General features: G+C 48.5%; 1 protein-coding gene across 1 annotated transcript in view; it reads left to right on the top strand.

The window, feature by feature from the left end:
• The window catches only part of LOC144179456 (lysM and putative peptidoglycan-binding domain-containing protein 1-like), a 63,306-nt gene extending 48,427 nt beyond the window's left edge, over positions 1-14,879 (top strand). The window contains exon 3 of the mRNA XM_077707813.1: positions 12,227-14,879. Coding sequence (XP_077563939.1) covers positions 12,227-12,377 — 151 coding nt within the window. The 3' untranslated portion in view covers positions 12,378-14,879. The remainder of the gene's footprint in view (positions 1-12,226) is intronic.
• Positions 14,880-23,055: the final 8,176 nt, after the last annotated feature.

Raw genomic sequence — 23,055 nt, 5'->3', positions numbered from 1 at the left:
GCTCCGCATTTAAAAATACTTCATGTCTGAGCTTTATGCTTCACCGTGTTAAATTTGCACAATATATTTTTCTCGTGCACATTGTATTTTATCTTTGTATTATTGTGTTGGATTGTGTTTTTTGTGTATATTATGTTATGGATCCATTACTAGCCCTGTCGGCTGTGGATCCAGATGACTTCTCACCTATTTTTTGTATCTGATTTTCTTCATGAAATAAAGATTTCTGATTTCTGAAAGGGCCCTCGGAATGCCATTGGCTGCATCGATTGGTCGCATATCGAAATACCGACGCCAAGTGAATCGGCCCACTCGTATTTCAACCGCAAGAAGTGGCCTTCTATCATCTTGCAAGGCATCTGCGACAATAGAAACAAGTTCCGAAACGTTTTCATCAGGTTCCCGGGCTCGGCGCACGACGCCTGCGTCCTGAGAGAGAGCCCCTTCTTTGAACGCGCAGCCGTCGAGTGCGGGGAAAGCTACATTCTTGGGGACAGCGCGTACCCCTTGATGCCATGGCTCATGACCCCATTCAGGGACGAGTGCACATCTCCCACGTGGTAAAGCAACTTTAATAGGCAACATAGCCAGCAGAGAGTGGCCATTGAGAACGCCTTCGGCCTCCTGAAACACGTTTTAGGAGGCTCTACGCCGTAGACGCCAGAACTTTTGAGCAGTCCTGCTGCATTGTAATGGCTGCGTGCGTTCTGCACAACTTCTGAACGACGAGAGAGACTTCCTGCTGGAGCTGACGTCCTTGCGCCATGATGATGATGTGGGCAACGATGCCTCCGAAAGGGACTTTGACTGCAACCAACCAGGCTACGCCCAGGCTTTGAGAGATTTCATTGCCAAAGAGCAGTGCTAATTGTGGACACCCCTGCCCTGCCAACGCAAAGTCGACATGAATATGCCTTGTGTTACCGCAAATCCGACATCACGCAAACTGCTATGTTGTTGAACTGCATCCACTGTGAAAGACTGGGAACTGCATGAGAAAGTGTGGTGTTCACATCATGTGCAAACCATGTGCATAGAGAACATTTGTGTGAAAACAGAGTTGGCAGTGCTGTAATTTGCATGAAATTAAAAAGTGTGCAGTCCTGACAGGCCGTCTTTATTGTTCGTTTCACTTGTCAAGTCCTCATGAGGTCCACCTCCACCCTCAACTGGCACTGGCAAATCTTTGGGGGGGTCCTTCGGCTGCAGTGCTGGCCCTGTTGAAAGTTGTGCACAAACGTCACACCACTCACAGACAGCACTTTGCTTGCACCATGCAATTTTCACTTACCCTGGGTTCCCTCCTGGTAGGATTGTCCTCGCTATGTTCCTTCTCTAGAACTGCGGCAAGCTCCCTGTGTGAACATTTCAATGGTTAAACAGGTTCATGGTGTCCCGAGGTGACTCAGGGTATGAGGGATGCCAGAACTGTTGAATAGTTCAATAAATAATTCCAACTTACTCCTCGTGTGCGCAACTTGTGGGGGAACGGCCAGTGGAAGTGTTATTTTTTTTGCCTTATATGATCGGTCCAAACTCTTCCGTTTACTTTCCACTTGGGTGGCTGTCATATTGCATAGGAACTCTTTCTTAATGAGCTTGGTTATTTTAATCCAGAGCTGTTTTCTTGTCCTAAACACAAAAGAAAAGCACAGCTGAAGTAATGCATGGGTAAAGTAACACTTGACTGACACGAGGCGCATGCTAGGGGTGCACAACGTTTTATTTATAACTTTCTTAGTAAAAATGCGCTGCTATTAGGTGCCGTTCTATCAGAACATTTGTATTTCGGCTGTCACATATTTGAAGCACTTGAAGCAGGAGGAAAAGATGTGTGAACTTTAGCATTCTGCGAATAATTTTAAATTGCTTGGAACTAGGAATTCGAGCGACAATGCCAGCACCCCTGTACAGTTCATTTGCAGCTACTGCGTTCACACAGCGCGGGGGGAAATTATGGCGTCCTGCATGTAATTCTGCACACAAAGGATCATACCGGAGTGTTCTGCTCTTTTCCACCAAGTCCTTGAGCACGGTGTACTGGGCGATGAAGAACTTCGTCCTCCGGGCGCTGCACAGTTCCACCTCATCTTCAGCCAGTGCGGCCGCACCATCATCGCCGTCCCTGCAGGCGCAAGTCGGCGGTTGCGCCGGAGGGGGCAAATTCTCATCGCCCCCTGCCGTGAACCGCAACGTTACGTGCAAGCAAAAGTATACACCAGAATGTATAAAGTCGGCACAGCCTTTGAGAAATCACAAACTGCACCCAAAGCAACGCGATGAGGCCGACATGGCTACGCCCAAAAATAAAACCGCTCTTGAACGCTACATGTGGTTACCGCCGGCATGCAACAACACTTACCGAACGTCTCGTACAGGTAGCAGCCGCTGTCGTCCTGCATGGGTGACCCGTCCGGGTGTGAAGGAGGTGCACGTCCTCCTCCACGCCGTCGTCGGCTGCTCCGCGTTGGGCGGCAGCGGCACGTACGCCATGCTGCACTATTCCGGCACCTCCTTTTTGGCGAGTGCACGGCGGCCGAGAACTAGTGCCGAGGTGGGTCTGCACTGTACCTGCACCTTGGCAAAACGAGGAAGGAAGTGCAGAGGGCACGCACGGCACCGGCAAAACGAGGACGACGGTTCTGCACCCCTTGAACTGGGGCAGCTAGTGCAGCCAAATCGAAGGCACCTAGTGTGTGCAAGAAGCATGAGCTAGTGACTGATGCGGAGATTTTGTGGGCACTAAAGGTAACTAAATCGCACTATTCCTACAGTTCCTGCTCGCAGACAAATGACTGATTCAGAAGAATGGTTCCTCATAGCGAAGTTGCCTGAGCCTTCTCCTGCGGAGAGCAGAAGACTGAGTATGTCGTGTGCCATGACCTCAGACCTTTCTTTTTATGTTCCCTCCGACGAGAGATAGGTTTGCGCGATTACTACGTTGTCCTCTTCGGCAAGTCGCTTAATGACTTCTTGCAACAGAAGCAGATGGACATTTACATAAGATACTGGGATGCATCACATAAGGTTGCCACGCGGTACTTCATGGGCCATTCAAAGGCAGAAGACATTGCAGAGAAGCTGGTGAGTGCCTCGGAGCCTCTCACACTAGAGAAGATCGTTCAGCTGTCGATGGATGGACCAAACGTGAACTTGAAGGCCTTTAGGCTTCTACAAGAACACCTGCAGCAGAATTATCAAGTTCGATGCTTAGATCTGGGAAGTTTTGGCCTTCACACTGTTCACAATGCGTACAAAGCAGGTGTCGCAGCCAGCAAGTGGGGACTCGATTTTGTGCTCTCAAATCTAAGCACGTTGTTCCATGATGCCCCAGCTCGAAGGGAGGATTTTACAACTGTTACTGGGCAGACCAGTAACGACCGAAGAAGTAAGGAAGGCTTTGAAAGAAATGAAAGGGGGCAAATCACCTGGTGAGGATCAGATAACAGCAGACCTCTTGAAGGATGGCGGAGAAATTGTACTTGAAAAACTGGCAAACCTGTATACGCAATGCCTAATGATCGCAATGGTACCGGAATCTTGGAAGAACGCAAACATCATCCTAATCCATAAGAAAGGCGGCATGAAGGACTTGAAAAATTATAGGCCGATCAGCTTACTGTCAGTCGTCTACAAGGTATTTACCAAGGTAATCGCTAACCGAATCTCTGCAACCTTAGATTTCAGTCAACCTAAAGAACAAGCAGGGTTCCGTAAAGGTTATTCAACAATTGACCATATTCACATGATCAATCAGGTGATAGAAAAGTGCGCTGAGTATACTGAACCCCTATATGTAGCCTTCATAGATTATGAGAAAGCATTTGACTCGGTCGAAACCCTAGCAGTCATTCAGGCATTACGGAACCAGGGGGTAGATGAGCATTATGTAAGAATACTAGAGGATATCTACAATGGGTCTACAGCTACCATCATCCTCCATAGGGAGAGCAGTAAAATACCTATAAGGAAGGGTGTCAGACAAGGAGGCACAATCTTTCCAATGTTATTCACAGCATGTTTACAAGAAGTATTTAGAATGTTGGATTGGGAACAGGTGGGAGTAAGGGTTAATGGAGAATACCTCAGTAACCTCAGATTTGCTGATGACGTTGCCTTGCTAAGTAACTCGGGGGACGAATTGCAAAGCATGCTTTCCGCACTGGGCGAACAGAGTAGAACCGTGGGCCTGAAAATTAATGTGCAGAAAACTAAAGTAATGATCAATAACCTCGGGACAGCACAGCAGTTTGAGATAGGTGGCGAGGCAGTGGAAGTGGTAAGCGAATACCGTATTTACTCGCGTAATGATCGCACTCGGGTAATGATCACATCCCTGAAGTTTGTCGTCAAAATACGATTTTTTTTCCGCGCAATGATCGCACCCTGAACTTGCCACAACAATAGGTCATATGTGTGCCAAGTATAGCTGATGATGACTGTGCTCACTTATGTTTTCTCCTCGTTCAAAGCGGACATGGCTACATAATGTTCTGCAGACTTTCCGATATTAGCGACATCGGCTAGCTTGAGTACGTTATTGGTGGGGAAGAAACTCTCACTAAATGCTCATAATGTACTCAAGACACGAAGAAAACCTTACAGTGGCTTAGCTCGGTTATGCAAGGATATACGTAGCATGAGGTAAGGTTCAGTTGGTTTTTCTTGGGTTTTGTGGTGGTCTAGGATTAGCTGATCCTAGCTTACGCTAGAAAAAGCTTCCGGTACAAAAAGCTTACGCTACAAAAAGGCGCTCAGCTTGCTGCGTCGGCAGCCGTGTCTGTTTTAATGTCCCGCACTATGAGAGCAGGAGCCTCGTATTCGTCGACCTGTTCTCACCTCGCCACAAAGTCGTTCCGTAATTTATGAAAACGCTGCATTTTGCGCCACTTAGCAACGCGGCTGGCGGTTGTCAGGGGAGTGTTGATTATGTTTATGGTGTTCGCGACACCTATCGTAAGAATTCTGACCTGCAACTAGTTTGCGTTTTATGCGGGGCATCGTTTTCCGCGAAAAATATTCCTCGCGTAATGAACCCACCCCTAAACTTGCATCATACTTTTGGAATAAAAGTGCGACCATTACGCGAGTAAATACGGTATATCTACTTAGGCCAAGTTGTGACCCCAGATCCCAAGCATGAGGCAGAGATAATTAGAAGGATCAGAATGGGGTGGGGTGCATATGGCAGACATTCTCAGATAATGAATAGCAGCCTACCATTGTCGCTGAAGAAGAAAGTGTATGACAGCTGCATCTTACCGGTACTCACCTACGGGGCAGAAACTTGGAGGCTTACTAAGAGAGTTCAACTTAAATTGAGAACGACTCAGCGGGCAATGGAACGGAAAATGATAGGTGTAACATTCAGGGACAAGAAGAGAGCGGAGTGGGTCAGGGAGCAAACTGGTGTTAAAGACATATTAGTAGAAATTAAGAAGAAGAAATGGACGTGGGCAGGGCATGTAATGTGAAGGCAAGATAACCGCTGGTCATTAACTGGACTGGATCCCTAGAGAAGGCAAGCGTTGCAGGGGGCGGCAGAAAGTTAGATGGGCAGATGAGATCAAGAAGTTTGCGGGGATAAATTGGTCACAGTTGGCACAGGACCGAGATAATTGGAGAATAATGGGAGAGGCCTTTGCCCTGCAGTGGGCGTAGATAGGCTGGTGGTGATGATGATGATGATGATGATGATGACTGGGCAGACACTGTTCTCACACAAGTTTGTTCCGCATCGGTGGGTCGAGAATATCCCAGTTCTTGAACGCGCTTTGCTTCTTTGGCTTGATTTAAGGAAGTACCTGGAATCCGCAAAGAAGAAGGAAGTGAATATTCCAAAATGGGCTTCCTTCCAATGCTTGTCTGACTTTTGTGCTGATTCGTTAGTGCTGGCAAAGCTCAACTTTGCTATTGCGGTTGTCATGATGCTTCAGCCTTTTCTTGTGGAGTACCAGACCGACAAGCCGCTGGTATTCTTCCTGTCAAAAGACCTTGAAGGTGCAGTGAGAAAGCTGGTAACAAGATTCGTTAAGTGCTCAGTACTGTGCTCGTCAAAAGGCATCACCAGCATACTGAAGATTGACATGGACGACCCGAACAACCACATCCCTCTTGAAAAAGTGGACGGTGGCCATGCAGCCGAACAGATTCTGAAAAGTTCCAAAGTAAGTGCGAAAGGTGCATTTACATTTAGGATGCAGTGTAAGCAGATCCTTGTTGCTGTAGCAAAGAAGATTCTTGAGAAGAGCCCACTACGACTTCCGCTAGTAAGAGGCCTTGGTTCACTGGACCCCAGACAAATGTGCTCAAAGCCAGATGAGTGTCTGGAAGGCTTCAAGAAAGTTCTGAACTCGCTTGCTGCAACGAAAAGGTTCAGTGATCATCAGAGAGACACTGTGCTCGCACAATATCCCGAGCTCCTGCAAGAACGAAGGCACAACTTGCAACAGTTTGAAAGGACTTCGGACTCTTTAGACAAGTTTTTTTATGACCTCCTGAAGATCAGTTCGTCATACAGTGACCTCTGGAAAGTTGCTGAGCTTCTGCTTGTCCTGAGTCATGGAGAAGCGAGTGTAGAGAGAGGGTTCAATGTCAGTCGGCAGGTAGCTGTGGAAAACATGAAAGAACTTTCCTACATCTCGCAACGAATTGTATGTGGTGCTGTAAGCCAAGCAGGCGGCATTCTTAATGTACAAATCACAAAGGAACTCGGGGCATCTGTCGCTTCTGCCCGGCAGGCTTTTTTGGAAGCCAAGAAAAAGCGGGATCTTGAAGAATCGATAAAAGTGAGGAAGTGCTGCATTGATGAGGAGGTTGAATGCTTGAAAAAGAAGAAAAAGAAACTGGAGGTAGCGGTCGCTGAATTAACAGCTTCAGAAGACAGTTATGCAGAAAAGGCAGAGACTACGGGTGACCTCACCTGGATTATCAAATCCAACAGCCTAAGGAAGTCTGCCAAAAGCAAGGCGCAGGAAATCATGAACATTGACCTCGAAGTCCAGAAAAAGCAACATGAGCAACTGTGAGCTTTGAACGTGTTGGAAGGAATGCCTGCCCGGCACCACGCGCATGACGTCAAGGGCATGGCGCGAGGCGCGGGGCGGTAGAGTTTTATTCTTTTCACTACACGACACGTGCGGGTGTAGTAGCTTGTCCCACATCCTCCCCTTTCAAGGAAGGTTACAGCTTGGAGTCAGATAGAGCCGCCTCTCTGGACCGGCTCGCCGCTGTACGGTTCCAGCTTGACCGGATCTCCCGCAGCGATGGTATGGACTTGGGGTCGATCCGCTTTTCGTCCGTGTCGCCCTGGTGAAAGCTGTCGCCTCCACTCGCGTGGTCGTTGCTTTTTCTGCGAGCGTCCCCTCGCTTCTGCTTCTTGGCCGTTGCTGTGGGGTCCGGCAGGAGAACCTCGGTCGATGCGGACAGTGACTCGTTGCTCGGGTTGTAGTCTGAAAACTGCCTCATACGCGATGGTCTGTGCTGCTGCTCTGATGGTCTGTGCTGCTGCGCTATGGATGCCCCTCGCACGGCGGCACGGGCCTCTTCACTATTTTCCAGGCAGCCAGGAGACCGAAGGTTCGAGCAGTGATTCACCCTTGTGGGCGAAATTGTTGTACCACGGCTCGCTCGTCTCCCCGCGAGGGTGCCGCGGGCGCCTGTCAGCAGGGCTGCCACGGGGAGTCCAGGGCGGTGCCGATAGCCGGAACAGAATCGGGTCCACGATGTACTCAGGAGGGCGGTGCTCGATGTCCTGCTTCGACGGTTGGTTGTAACCGTAGGTGTAGCTCATTTCTTCGGGACTAAGATAGCGCTCTTGAATCAGCTCTGAGAAGGTTTCCAAGCACATTCGCTGAAGCTCTGCCCTGGTCTGCTCGTACGGTGGAAGTGGTACCGACACATTGTTCACTGACGGGAACAAACCAAGGTTGGTTTGTTCCTGTCAGTGGCTGGTTTTCCAAGTAGGGCTGTGCGTAGACCAGGTAAGATGTAGACGTTTTCCACGCTTTCTCGACCGTTGAGCTTGAAATGAAGCCTTGCCAGTCCCGAGATGCGCAGAGTTTTTCCATCTGGACCCTGAAGCCTCCGGTCGGGGGAAGTCAGAACGACGTGCTTGAAGAGCCGGCGGAATTGTCGTTCCGGGATAACAGTCTCGTCCGCACCCGTGTCAATTTTGAAGACGAGGGTCTGTGACTCGACGAGGGGAGATACTTCCCACTTGGATTAAGCCGTCGTCGCCATGAGGCCCAGGAAACCTGGCTCCTGCTCGATGTTCTAAAGAGCATTTGCTGAGCGGCAGACGGTTTGGAAATGGCCCTTTTTCTCGCACGTCTGGCAGACGCAGTCTGGCTGGACAGATGGCCCTCGCGTGAAGCTCTTTGCCACACCAGCCGCATTTCTTGAAGCCCCTCGAGTGGTGTGTGGTTGGGGGTGGCGTTGCAACTGGGTCTTTAGCGGGTGTACTCGCCGTGCGTCGAGGTTGACTGCTTCCTTTGGCGTGCCCGATAAGAGTTCTGCCTGCTGCTGTTGTACTGCTTCACTCTGACATGGTTAACGCTTTCATTGGGTCTAGGCTGGGGTCAAGCTGCAGAGTTTGCGACAGTTTATGGTTCTTGAGGCCCACGACTAGTTTGTCTCGAATTAACTCTTCGCGGAGCTCCCCGTAGTTACAAGAATCTGCTAGTGCGTGTAGGGCTGTTGCGAAATCTTCGACTGACTCACCATCCAGCTGGACTCGGGTGTTGAATTTCGCCCGCTCGTAGATGATGTTTCGCCGAGGTATGAAGTAGTCCTCGAAGCCCTTAAGCACTGCGTCGAAGTTCTTCTGCTCGTCAGTGGTCAGCCTGAAGGTATTAAAGATGTCCTCTGCCTGGGGTCCCATGAGGTAGACCAGTGCATCCACCTGGCATTCTTTGGGTCGATCGCTGAGCCCTGAAGCAGCCCGGTAGTGGAGGAAACGTCTCTTCCATTGGGGCCAGTCTGACGGTGAGAAGGTGAACGGGTCAGGTGCCGTGATCTGGAATGAGGCAGCGCTGCCGTTCTTGTTGGCCATCGAGGATGAGTCGCTCGCGAAGGTCGCAGGCAGGTCTGCAGTCGAGGAAGTCCCGTAGACGAGGCAGAAGCGGCTTCACAACGAGCGTTGGTTGGGTGTGCTGACGTGTCGTTCAGGGGGAGAGCAGCGGTCAGCACATCCTGCTTCTGACACCATGTTGGAAGGAGTGCCTGCCCGGCACCACGTGATTCGGCCGAGCTGGAACCGTACAGCGGCGAGCCGGTCCAGAGAGGCGGCTCCTTCTGACTCCGAGCTGTAACCTTCCTTGAAAAAGGAGGATGTGGGACAATCTACTACACCCGCGCGTGTAGTGTAGTGAAAAGAATAAAGCTCTCCCGCCCCGCACCTCGCGCCATGCCCTTGACGTCATGCGCGTGGTGCCGGGCAGACATTCCTTCCAACAGAATGAGTGCTTGTTTGCTGTTTATGTAAATATTTTCAGTTTAATAAATACTTTCTCTCTCTCCCGATGCCGCTGCTTTGGCCCCGTCCTCGTGCCTGCTGCTTTTAATTAGACTGGGTGCCTCCTCAACAGGGGTGAGACAGCTGCGCATATTGCGCAGATTTGATACACATTTGTTTTCCTGCGCCAGGCTGCTCCAAAAGCTTGAAAATTCAAAAATTGCGCCAAACTGCTCCAAAATAGTCTGAGAGCCAAGGATTTTAACGCTTCCATCAGTTTCAGTGGGGGAAAATGCTTACTAATGGCATTATTTTCCAGCACTCCCAAGGTGATGGTGTTTGTAAAGGTTCATTTGATTGATCATTCAATAAAACAACTGCATTAAGTTGACCCTGAGGTAGTTTTTTCGAAAGCCGCAATGTCGGGTTGCACATGTTATATTCTGTGCGTTTTTACAGTTTTCCAATCAGAAACCATTGCAACGTCCTGCAGAAAAAATACTTATGTGTACTGAGGCGCCAACCTAATTGTGCAAGTTGATGAAAAAACGGCAATTTTCGGGGCGCCGTATCTCCGGAACGACATTACTGGGCGCCGCCATCTTAGTGTGGTGAAGGTGTGAAAACGTGGCTGCCGGGCGAAGCAGTTGCTTGTGGTTCAGGCAGAGGGCTCTTCGCTGATTTCTACCTTGGTTTTAGCATGGCCGGACTCCACTCGCCTTCTCCCGCGCTGGGAGGAGGAGAGTAGAGTCCGGCCGTGGTTTTAGTTATGGGGGTAGCTGGGTTTACGTTTAGTCGTTTGATCTGATGCGGGTACGTTGCGGCACTCGAAAGACGGGAGTTCATCAAAAACAACATGGCGCCCGCGAATTCGCTGTGTTGCGGCTTTGAGTGTGAGGACTTGAAGTGAAATTTCGGACACATTGCGGGGTTATAAAACGCTGAGTTATTGTTGCCTTTCACAGCGAGCTTGCGATTGGCGTGAATGGGACGATCGACGCTGCAGAAGCAGCGGCGCAGGCTACATCGCCGTAAAATGTTCAAGCAGTGTCAGATAGGGGGACGGGCTAGTAATAATGGTTCATCTATCTGAAGTTAAATTCAGTGCCAAGGGGGAGGAGGCTAAACATACCAACGTTACTCAAATTACGATCGTAGTGAATGTGCACCTTGGGGATTGAAATGGAAGGGCTGGTGGGGTGCGGCGACTGTCACCTCGCTTTGCGCTACTTCTGCCGTGGCTCTATAGTTGTACGTAAAGCCGAGTCTGGGATTACAAAAATAGCTATTTCGGCATTCACATGATAATAAAGATGCCTAACGATTGCTTAGTTTTTCGAATCGATATTTTCGACGGCGCTCCACTATCTATGCATAGAACATAAGAATTTTAAAATGGTTTGTAATTAAAGAAAAGGTGCAGTTCGTACCTTGATATTCTGGTAGAAAAAAACTTTATTGGGAGGCTGTTTCAGTGTTATGTACGTTCAAAACCGATTAAAAAGTGCACTTTTCCCCCGTGAATTGCCAAAAATTGATTTTTTAGGCTACTGAGGTGATATAAATGTCGTTCTTCTGCTCCAATTCAAGGTTCTTCTGCTCCAAAATCAAGATTTCGCTGCTCCAAAAACTACTCCCAAATCTGATTCAGCTGTCTCACCCCTGCCTGAACTATACGTCCATTTTTCCGCGGATCAGACGTCAGGGCCGATGTTTTAGAAACGTCTGAGTGCCTCACTGAAGAGACGATCGCTGCGCGGATATGTGCGGTGGACAGCGGTGGCAGTGACAACTCTGACGACGCGGTTGCACAGCTTACTCGGGTAGCACCTTCGCAGGAGGCCCAACGCATGATAGACTCTCAGGGACTTCGTTTCCACCAAGGCCCCTTCGCTCAGCTAGGTGAAGCACCTATGGATGCTCTTGAAAAAGATGTTCGCCAGCTTCATATGAAGTAAACATGGCTTCTTTTCCACAAATAGATAGCAGTACAACCTTGCTTGCCTGCAAATAAAATGTTTTGAGCTCTGCTCCATCTTTTTATTTAGCAACCCGCATGTAACAATCATCGGTTATAACGATAGGATTTCCTTGGCACTTGGATATTGTTATAAGTGCACTAGACTGGAGCATTGTAATAAGCCGTTGATTTTCCTATGGAAAGCATAGAAAAGTGGACGGTGCCATAGCTGTTCATCGTTATATCTGATATATTGTTATAGACGGTATCATTATAAGGGGACTCGACTGTATTTGTCTTGTTCAAAATTTCAGACATTGAAAAGGTGATGCTAATGTATTTTTACTGTGTAAAGTGAGAAACCTCTTAATATGTTTTCTTGTGCAATAAATAATACATCTCGACGCATTGTAACTTGTGTTTTGTGGAAGTAAGGCCTTCAACATGATCCTTGAAAATATACTGGCTGGGCCTTGAAAGTCCTTGAAAACCCTTGAGTTTTTTTCTTTGATAGCAGCATGAACCCTGAAAATATGAAACAAATAATGGAGATAATAAAGAAAACAGTTGAAGCAGTGGCCACTTTTCAGAAACTTCTCCTCTGTGACGTCACAGAATTTTGTTTGTGCGATTGGTGGCGGCCAACAAACATGACTGGGCACTTGTTGCAGTAGGACCTCTAGTTGTGTTGGATCGTAGCACCTGCAAATGTAATGCTGTCCCATATGACATCACTGTAGCGTTCAAAAGACATCTTTCGCAGTGGGAATGCCAAAAGCTAGTCCTTTGGAATTGAGAAGTTGTATTCGCAGGTTTGGCGACTGCAGCCCCCCCGGGGAGGACGCCCCTGCTGGCGGGGTGGCGGCGCGCGACTCGGTGCCTGCGCCCGTGGTGATGACGCGACAGGTGAAGCACTCCCTGCAGCGGCACGAACGCGACCACGAGGAGATCTTCCAACTATAGCAGCCAGCCACCGACCTGTTGTGCCCCTGTGTCCGTTTCACTTCTGCTGCTGCCGAGTAAATTCTCTCCCGGGCCGAGGCGTTGGCTGCTACTCATCGCTTGGTTTGCCGGGTGCAGGCGGCAGTGCTGTGTCGACCGCCTCAAATTGCAAGTCAGCGCTGCTGCTGTGCTGCATGTGCGTGCAATGTCAAAAAATGCTATAAAATGTGTGCAAACATTGCGAAGTAAGTACACTCTGGCCTGGTGCATCGTAGCTACAGTGGCACTCTCAGCACAGTCAGACTGCATGGAGTCTGAGGACGTAAAGAGGTCCTTTCTCAGTATGCACCAGTGGCTGACTCAAATAAACATGGCACCTCTGAGCCAGCATTGATCAAATTTTTGTCGGCTCGTTTCAGTGTAACCGTGTTAATGTGGCTCGCCTTTTACTCAGACGCATTTAAAAGTGCAAGTCACTAATGCCTAACCAAATTTACTGTACAGTCTCGAAATGCAACGACAGATAGTCAAGTGGCATGTCTACGACCAGTGGCCAACCACGTATGACAATGGGCTCGCCCTGCATATCTGCGACTCAAATGACACGTAGCCTCTGCTGACGGCCCGCTTGACACGACACTTTTTTGGTCACTGAGGCAAGGCAAACAGGAAGGGAGAAACCTGACTGGAGAATTCTCTAAAACTACTTCAGTGGAGTGCTGTTGGAAAAATGAGCACATGGTCAACTGAAAGCCTGGTGCCCACCCTTTTAATGTGTGTAATGTGGTGCATGGTGCAAAATTGTAATTGCACTCGGTGCAACCAAATGCGTCTTAATTTTTTTTTTTCGTTTGTTCAACATTGTTGCACTTGAGACACTGTTTCAACTGCCGTGCAGCTAACTTTGAGGCTTGGAACGTTGTGTAAAGTGTCGTCCCGACGCTTGTGCGATGCTTAAATTTGCATGTGTACGTATAGCTGCAGTGTTGTTGTGGAGATTCGCTGCATCGGCTTGTAGCCTAAGAAATGTACAGTTGTGGTTTAGCCAGTGAATTTAGGTGTGCCTCCGTTGGAAACTTGGCACAGGTGACTGCAGCCAGGGCGAGCCTTTTTGTGTCCCACTGCATCTTGGCTGTGTCACTGCAGTGTGAAACTACAGGTTGGGTTGAACAGCTCAGTGTTAAACGGACCATGAATCAGGCACTGTTTCCATCCCGGTTCTGGGGGAAATTTTTTTTTTTTTCTGAGCTGGGTCGTACTTTTTGCAACCTTTGTGTCTCCACCCCAGGGGCGCTAAACTAAATTCTAAGTGTAGCACTCTTCCACAAAGCGTGCACGTCCCAAGTTCCCCTTTGGGAGGCCTTCTGGGGAGGCATCTGCTATGCAAGGAAGAGTTGAGGCACTGACCTAGGTGGTGTGTTGAACCCCCGCGCTAGTTCTACTTCCATTTCACTGTGACTGGTTTGGTTCCAAAGGGCACTAAGCTGGTTCGTATAAAGCAGTGACGCAGTCGGGTAGTGTTTATGGGTCTCAAAGGCAAGAGAAATCTAATTTTGTTCGTTTGAATTGACAGGAAGTTTCCTGGCTGTGATGTAGTTTTTCTTCTGCTGAACTGAGAAGCGTATGGAGGATTACGTTTGCCACTAGTACGAGGAAACAAAGCCTTGCGAGTGAGGCAGCAGTGCCTGTCCGATCGGATGCAGAGGTGCCGATTGGGATTTGCTGGTCAGCAATAATTTGTTTCAGTCCCATTTCTGGGCTGTCTCCCACATGTGCTTGTTGTTGAGTGTCTAGCTTATGGAATTTAGTCAGGGCTGGCTTGTAGCTGGCGATGTTCAAGTATGCCGGTCTCCGCTGTCAAGGAGTGGGCTTGAAACGTGATAGCAGCTAGCCAGCCTCCGAGTGAGTCGAGAGCGCCAGTTGTCTCGAGTGTTTGTACTTACTATTGTCAGTGTGGTGGGCACCGATGCTTGCCTGGGTGGCTGTAAATACTAGTAGTGTGCGCTTCGAGAGCAATCACCCTCCCAGTTGTGGGCTAACTTGTGGTCGTGTGCAAGGTCGACTACATATCATCATAATAATGACAACATGGAGGATGACAGCTGTGTGGTTTATTTTTCAAAGAGCATTTCTACTGCGTTCCCTTTTTCTTTTTTTCCCTCATGTATAAACTTTTCAAGAGGCCCAAAGTGTTCCTTAGAAGGTTCCAGGGCTGGCATGGATCCAGGGCTGTCAAACTGGTTAGGTCTGACGTCTTGTTCACTGATCTAACAGTCAGCCCTTGAATCCATGTCTGTTCCGGAGTGAAGCAGAGTGACATTGTTGACATTGTAGATAGTTAGCCATTTGATGTATGCGGTTAACAATGCATAACATGCCTATTGTGAATCATATGCCAGTTAATCTTTTTTTTGGACATGCCGTGAGGGCCGTCAAAAGTCAAATGTTTATCAAAGCCTACAAATATACGAAAGCTATGTTCTGTTGACCAAACCGTGCAAAAATAAATTTCTTTCAAGTGTGGGCTGGCTATCTTTAATTTCGTTATCCTGGCCCCTAAAAAAAGGTTGCGGGGGCACCCTACTGCATTTACTCGCATAATAAACCCCTTTCCCACTTTCTTTCTTTAGAATTTACTTGCCACCTTGCATTAAAAAATGCAGCGGGAATGTTTTTCTCTTGGCATGGTTGCGGGTGCCGTATATGATCGCAGTAGCTTGACTTTGCCGCGAACGACGCATTGGATTTGTTTGTTTTTGCTTTTAATGTCCGGCTGCGCCGGGCTGTGTTATCTGTGCCGTGAGTGATGTCGCAATGCATGAGCGTCGTTTCTATTTGCATGGACATACCTCGGCAAAGTTGAAGCTGCTCACTCAACATGCTCACAAATTTATTTTGACATCTCCTCTCACTTAAACTCAGACTCATCGCTGAGCATTCCAACTAAACTCGCAAACGGTGCACCTTGAGTAATTTTGGTGACAGTATTGGCGACACTGCGGATTCAGAGCCCCCATACTCGCGCTGTAATCTACCGTGGATAGGAGTTTTAAGGTGAAGGGCAGAAACTACAAACGGTGGCCTTCGGAGCCCAGGTCAAGCTTTGGCGGATGTGCTCCCTGTCTGTTTACCAGGCAGGGAGCTCCTGGACCTCTACAGCTATCAGGGTAAGGATGTCGAAGGTAGTACCCCCGTTCCCTGCTTTTATACTATGCCAGGGACGATAGGATAATCCCCACCAAACACATCCTGACCTTTGACCGCTCGGCACTTCCACAATATCTTAATGCAGGCTTCATCCGATGTTCCATTCGCCCATACATACCGAACCTGCGCTGCTGCTTCAAGTGCCAGCGGTTCGGGCACAGTACAACCTCTTTCCGCGGCAGAACAACCTGTGCGAAATGCGCCGCACAGGACCACCCCACCGACAATTGCAATTCTGACAACCTTACATATGCAAACTGCAGGGGCCCACATGCGGCGTACTCCAGGAAATGCGAGAAGTTTCAGCAAGAGAAACCAATAATCAACTTGAAGGTCACAGACCCCGCAGGGGCACCTTGTACGTTCAAGGTGACGGTAGTGGCGACACCGCGGACCCTGAGCCCGTTTGGGTTGGACCCACACACGCTTTAGGCTGTGCGTGGCTTAGCCGTGTCCAGGGAAAAGGGAATCCTGGTGGCTACGCCGACACAGAGGTTGTTGTGGACCTTAGGGCCCCTTGGTGGAGGCAACACGCCACTTTGGCCCTAGCTTCTTGTAGACGGCACCCCTGGACTGACCCGGCTAGGGTGCCTGGATGTTCCTCCTCGCCCGCCACGGAGGGGCGGCGAGGAGGAAAATCCAGGCACCCTAGACCCGGCCGAGGGGTAATCAGCCAGTCGCCCTTTCCTGTCCCCCTCTCCACCCTTTCGCTTTCCTGTCTTCTTTCTCCATCTTTCCTGTCCTCTATTTTTTCTGCTTTCCGATCTCCTCTTCCAGGTGGCAAGGGTTAACCCTGTGTGAATGGCCACCCTAGGTTTCTTTATGCAGGGTTATAGTGGCCACGTATGGCTAACGCAAGTTTGCGTTCCCGTGTTGGGCTCCGAGGTGGGTGGCCAGCATGGCTGCTGAATGTTTGTCTGCTAGTTTATGGCTACGACAAAACCTCCTCATGATCGGGCTCGGAAACGAGTTCGCACCGCAGTAAGCTACCCTGTATCAAGGGTCCCATTCCAACTAAAAGAACAAAGCTTTCCAAGATTTCTTGTCATCGAATCCCCCCCCCCCTACGATAGGCCTCGCCATTCATAGTCGCTAAAGAACTGGAAGCTGTCCTCGGCGGTAAATGCAAAGCTACAAAGATGTCCTCTGGAGGTATCCTCATTGAATGCGAAAACAAAGCCCAGGCTGATGCAGTGTTTGCAATGCAAAGGTTAGCAAACCTAACTATAAAAGTATCGGCTCACCGAAGCCTAAACTCATGCCAAGGAGTGATTTCAGATCCTGACCTCGCAGACCTCACGGAGGATGAAATCCTAGAGGGCCTGCAAGAGGAAAATGTTACGGCTGTCAGGCGTATCATGATCCGACATAACGACATTGACATCCCCACTAATCACCTTGTCTTGACTTTCAACTCCACCAAGCTTCCTGAATCCCTGAAACTTGGCTATGTAGTCCATCGAGTCCGTCCATACATCCCAAACCCACACCGGTGCTTTAAGTGCCAGAGGTTTGGTCACACACTGCAGAGCTGTCGGGGCAAAGAGACGTGCGCCAAGTGCGCGAGTACTGATCATCACGCGAACTCCTGCACAGCGCAGGAAGCAAAGTGTGTCGATTGTGCAGGGCCACACCCTGCGTACTTACGGAAATGCCGGAAATTCCAAGATGAAAAAGAAATAATGTCTATCAAGGTAAAAGAAGGTCTGTCAATTCAAGAAGCGCGAAGACGCTTCTTGTTTGTGCAAAAAGGCAATTTCGCCGAGGTGGCGCGCCGGGGGGCCGGGCCGCCTCGGGCATCGGTAGGGACGCAGTTTAGCTCTGCTGACCTTGCCCTTGCCCAGTCTCCCCCCGTGCAGCAGCCAGCACAGCCACAGCCGACTGCACGTGCTCCGGCCCCCGAGGCTGTGCACCCACCGACCCTCTCTGCTCCGGCTGAGGAGGCCATGGAGGCTGTTCCCTCCACCTCGTCCCTTTCAGGGCCCCAAAGGGGCACTGGAAGACACTCAACATCTCTCCTAGACCCTTGCAAGGAGTGAACCTCCTGCAAGGAAACCACCTGACAAAAAGTAAAAAAAAAAAGTAATTGTACTTCATCCAAAAAACTAAAATGCCGGTTCCCTTCATCCACTGGAACTGTAGAGGTTTAATTCACAACATTGACGACATACACAAGTTGATAGATGAATATTAGCCCCAAGTGGTGGTGTTGCAGGAGACAAATTTAACAAAAAGACATGATAAAATTCTCCGCAGTTATCACCAACGTTACTAGATAGGCCTAACCTATCTAGTAACGTTGGTTATCACCTCCTCAGAAAGGACAGAGAAGAGAGCACCCGTGCTTCAGGGGGTGTGGCTTTGGTTGTGGCACAGGGCACAATTCTAAAGTCAATACAACTTGACACTACACTGGAGGCCGTTGCAGCACAAGTTTATGTCAACAAACTGGTCACTGTTGTCTCACTTTATCTGCCACCATCTGATAATGTGTCATTACAGGAACTTAATGATCTTATTGAGCAACTGCGTGCACCATTGGTGTTATGGGGGACTTTAATGTCCATCACTGCCTATGGGGAGGTGACAAAATCGACAGTCGGGGAAAACAAATCGAACAGTAGTTGACGAATAACAGCCTTTTTGTGTTCAGTAATGAAGACAAGACATATTTTTCTGCGGGTACGGGAAACTTTTCTGCGCTAGACCTCTGTGTTGGGTCGCCAGAGCTCGAGATGGACTTTGAGTGGAGTGTAGTGAACGATCCACACGGAAGTGACCACTTTCCCGCTTTGTTACGAGACGTGCAGCCACTTCCAGCCCTCAAAAACTGTCCACCCCGATGGAGGCTCGAGAGAGCAGACTGGGGAAAATTTAATGATCTGGTCAATTTTGAGGGAGGTACATGAGCAGTATGTCCATAGATGAAGCAATTAAATGCCTACCTTTGCGAGGAACTTGTTAAAGCTGCTAAAGTAGCCGTCCCACAATCATCTGGCCGAATTCCTAAGCAGCCAAAGCCGTGGTGGAATGATGCCTGTCGTGAAGTCCGGAAAAAGCAAAACAAGGCCTGGGGTGTGTTCAGACGGTCCCCTACCATGGACAACTGCCTGAGTTTTAAGGCTGCCCGAGCTGCTGCCAGAAAAATCAGAAAAGAAGCAAAAAGAAACTCGTGGCAAAACTTTGTAAGCACAATAAACACTACCATTCCCGCAAAAAAAGTCTGGGACCGTGTACGCAAAGTCAAAGGCATCTACAGACGGTTTACGGTACCACTTTTTTCTACCGACGGTGGGAACGATTTGTTGCAAACGCAAGAGGATGTTTTAGGTGCCCACTTTTCAGATGTTTCTAGCGATACAAATTACACACAAGAGTTCATGAGACATAAGGCTGGTGCTGAAAAGTTCAGGATTAAAAATACTAGCAACAACACTGAAGACTATAACCAAGAATTTACATTGTACGAACTTAAAAGAGCACTAGCTCAGTGCAAGGCTACTTCTGTTGACCCTGGCCTTATTCACTACGCCTTTCTACAACACCTAAATGATAGCTGCTTAGAAGTGCTTCTGAAGTTCTTTAATAAAATCTGGAAAACGGGTAGACTGCCCAAAGCATGGAAAAAGGCTGTCGTAATTCCGTTTCTGAAAGATGACAAGCCACCCGACTGTCCATCAAGCTACCGACCCATAACGTTGACCAGTTGTCTGTGCAAGACATTTGAGCGGATAGTCAATTTTAGATTGGTCTTTGTTCTCGAACGTTCAGGTTACTTAGATAGGTTTCAATGTGGTTTTCGGCAGTTTCGGTCTACAACTGACCACCTTGTTCGGCTTGAAACAATGATACGAGATGCTTTCGTTAACAACCAGTTTTGCCTTGCTGTCTTTTTTGATATGGCTAAGGCTTATGATACCACTTGGCGGTATGGAATTCTGCAGGATATGTCAGCAATAGGAATCAGAGGGCGAATGTTTTCATGTGTACAAGATTTTCTTCAAGAAAATCTTGTACCTCCCCTTTACTGTGAGACTGGGCAATGCAGTCTCCCGTTCTTTCAGCCAGGAAAATGGAGTACCTCAGGACAGTGTGCTAAGTGCGACACTCTTCGCCATTAAAATAAATTCCTTGGCAAAGGTTATTCCTCGACCGGTTATGTACTTCCTTTACCTCGATGACCTGCAGATTGCCTTTTCGTCATGTAACCAATCAGTCTGTGAAAGACAAATACAGACTACGGTCAATCGGTTGCAACGATGGGCGGATGAAAACGGTTTTCGCTTTTCTCCTGAGAAGTGTGCATGTGTGTGTTTCACGCGGAAACGAGGTATTTATGCCAAGCCTGAAATAAAAATCAGGGATATGCTCGCTCCAGTACACAGTGAGCACAAATTCTTGGGCATCATTTATGACTCCAAGTTAACGTTTGGGGCTCACATAAAGACACTCAAAATGACCTGCATGAGGACACTTAACATATTGAAAATTTTGTCGCACAAGTCATGGGGGGCCGACCGCGCATGTTTGCTCAGAATTTATGGCTCACTTGTACGGTCTCGTCTTGATTATGGTTGTATTGTTTATGGGTCAGCTCGCCAATCTGTTCTCACCTCACTCGATCCAGTGCACAACTTGGGCCTCAGACTTGCCTCAGGTGCATATCGTACCTCCCCTGTTGATAGTCTTTACGTTGAGTGCAATGAGTGGCCTCTGCAGTACCGTCGAGCGTACCTAAGTGGAGTATATGCAGCCAAAATAGCATGCATAAATGACCATCCTTGTGCCGGAGAATTGGTTGAAAATAAGTACAAGAAGCTCTATGAGAACAAACCAATAGTGGTCCGCTCTCTTGCCCTCCGTTTGGAGGAGCACATGACTCTGTACTCTTTCAAGATATGCCCGCCAACTCTTCTGAGTTTCTCGGATGCTTTAGCCCTTTGGGACGCTGTCAAATGTGACCTGTCGCTGTTAAAATATGACAAGAAAGCTTTTCCACACCAGTTTTTGCGCCAAGAATTTCTTGCACTTAAGGATAAATACAGTAGCTATTGCCACTACGTTACTGATGGTTTAAAAACTGCTGGTCATACTGGTTATGCTTTTGTAAACTCGTCGGCAGTTACTGTAGCTGAGAGGGTAGCTGATGAGGGGAGTGTCTTCACTGCAGAGGTTTTTGGTGTAACCTCAGCTATTGAAGACGTAATAGCAAATGGACTACAAAAAGAGGCAATTTTTACAGATTCCTTAAGCGCCATACGTGCTTTGACCCCCCTTGTCCCTTCAAAAAATGCGGCTGTAGGTATGCTAAAAAATCGACTGTGCTGCGTTACATCGGCAGGGGTTAGTGTCGTCTTTTGTTGGATACCAAGCCACATTGGCATTCCAGAAAATGAAACTGTCGAAAGAGCAGCATACGATACTAAGCGTTGTGCAATAACGAAGTCCAAGGTTCCTTACCAGGACCTTCGGAACACCATACGAAAGTCCATTACAATGTACTGGCAAACTGAATGGGACAGACAGACTGAAAATAAGTTACACCTAGTGAAACCATACCTATCTGAATGGAAAAGTTGCAGACACAGAAATCGTTTTTATGAGGTTATTTTATGCCGACTGCGAATAGGTCACACTGTGCTCACACACGGCTTCCTGATCTAGAAAGAACAGAAACCCGTGTGTGACCACTGTGGAGATCTTACTGTACTCCATGTTTTAATAAGCTGCCCACACCTTCAAGCAGCACGCATCAGACATTTCAAAGCATTATACACCTTTTGCATCCCTTTACACCCTGCGCTTTTACTTAGTGATGAACCGTTGGTGGATTTTAGTAACGTTTTCAAATTTTTTGAGGACACCGGCCTTCTACACCGGTTTTAGCTATGTGCATCTTTGAGTCCTTTTAAAATGTTTTTAATCTTCACAACACCTTGAATAGCATCGTTTAACCGTTGCATAACTATTCTACCCTGCGTCTGGCGCATTATAACCGAAAGGTTGCTGTGCCAAAAAACCACAACTTCTTTCTTTCTCTTTCTGAAGGTCACAGAGAACGTCACCTTCCCAGAGGCGCGGAAGAGGTTCGCCTCTCCTCCTGGGGAGGGGGCGAAGCAGTGTCAGGTTTCCGCGGAGACCCAGTTCAGCGAGTCTGACTTGGTCCCTCCCCCCATAAAGTTTCTTAGTCCCCCGCCCTCCCGCTGGGTTGCCTCAGGCAGCACACCTCTTGCTGAGGCTGTGGTACCAACTGCTTCCGCCCCCGTCCTCCAGTGCGTGGGAGGGTGCCGAGGGGATGGACACCGGGGGCCCCGCATCGGCTCCCACGAGGGTGCCACCTCTGGCGCCCTCGATGCCCTCGGCCGTGGCGGGTCAAACGCAGGGCCCCCGAAGGGGTGCCAAGTGCGGGGGGCCCGGTCCGTCCTGCCTGCAACGCAGCGCAAAGGAGCGGCCTCCGACGTCCAAGCCAGCAGAAAAGCCCAAGAAACCTGCTCCAAGAATACAAGCCCCGAAAGACAAAACAGACACACACACGTTCCAGTAACGTAATGGGAAGAGAAAATATACAGTGAAACTGTAGAGGCCTCCTTAAAAACCTTGACGTATACGAAATACTGCATTTCAATCTGCCAAGTGTGATGTGTCTCGAAGAAACGCATCTAAACTCAAAACACACAAATTTCTTGACTAGTTACATTGTATTTAGGAAGGACAGGAATGGTGGTGGTACATCTTCTGGGGGTGGGGCCTTAATTGCCTGAAAATAATTGGCATGTCACCCTATCTAATTACAGACTGTCCTTGAGGCTGTTGCTATTAGAATCATAATTTTCAATAGGCTAATAACACTCTGCTCCATCTACATCTCTCCTAATTTCCAGCTTTCAATGAAAGCTCAGATTTCGAGGTCTGCAGCAAAATCTGCAGCAAGTATCTGCAAGTATCTGCAGCAAAAATGCCAGGCTGCAGAATTTTTTAGCGATTCATCCAAAACTTCTATCGCGGTATCTTGTGCTGCGCGCGAACCCAACTTTAAGGCCTCTACATCAATGTATGTAAATATGAGCATCTTCACAGCAGAAGCGTAAGGCATTTTTCTTGTTGCTGGTCATATTGTTCAACATCACATTCAAAAGTCCATCATCTACACAGATTCACTCAGCGTTGTACGTGCATTATCATCCCAAAAGCATTCCAAAAATCACGTCACAAATGTAGTTTTTTAAGACTAATGTCAGCATATGCCAAAAATGTCGAAGTGATTTTATGCTGGGTGCCGGGTCACTGTGGAGATTGCAGGAAATGAGACCGCGGACCAAATGGCCGCCGCTGCGGCACACACAAACACAGTGGACATTACAAATATATCCTACACCGACCTCAAGCCACACGTAAGACAACACCTTCGCAGAACGTGGCAAGCCGACTAGAGTACACAGAAAGACAACAAGCTACACCTAATAAAACCACACCTAGGACCATACACTACTGA

This window comes from Haemaphysalis longicornis, unplaced genomic scaffold, assembly GCF_048455015.1.
Source record: "Haemaphysalis longicornis isolate Haplotype H1 unplaced genomic scaffold, Haemaphysalis longicornis Haplotype H1 scaffold_4, whole genome shotgun sequence".
In the NCBI taxonomy this organism is placed as follows: Eukaryota; Metazoa; Arthropoda; class Arachnida; order Ixodida; family Ixodidae; genus Haemaphysalis; species Haemaphysalis longicornis.
The sequence above is the reverse complement of the archived record's forward strand: the minus strand, read 5'-3'. Positions and strand labels throughout refer to the sequence as shown.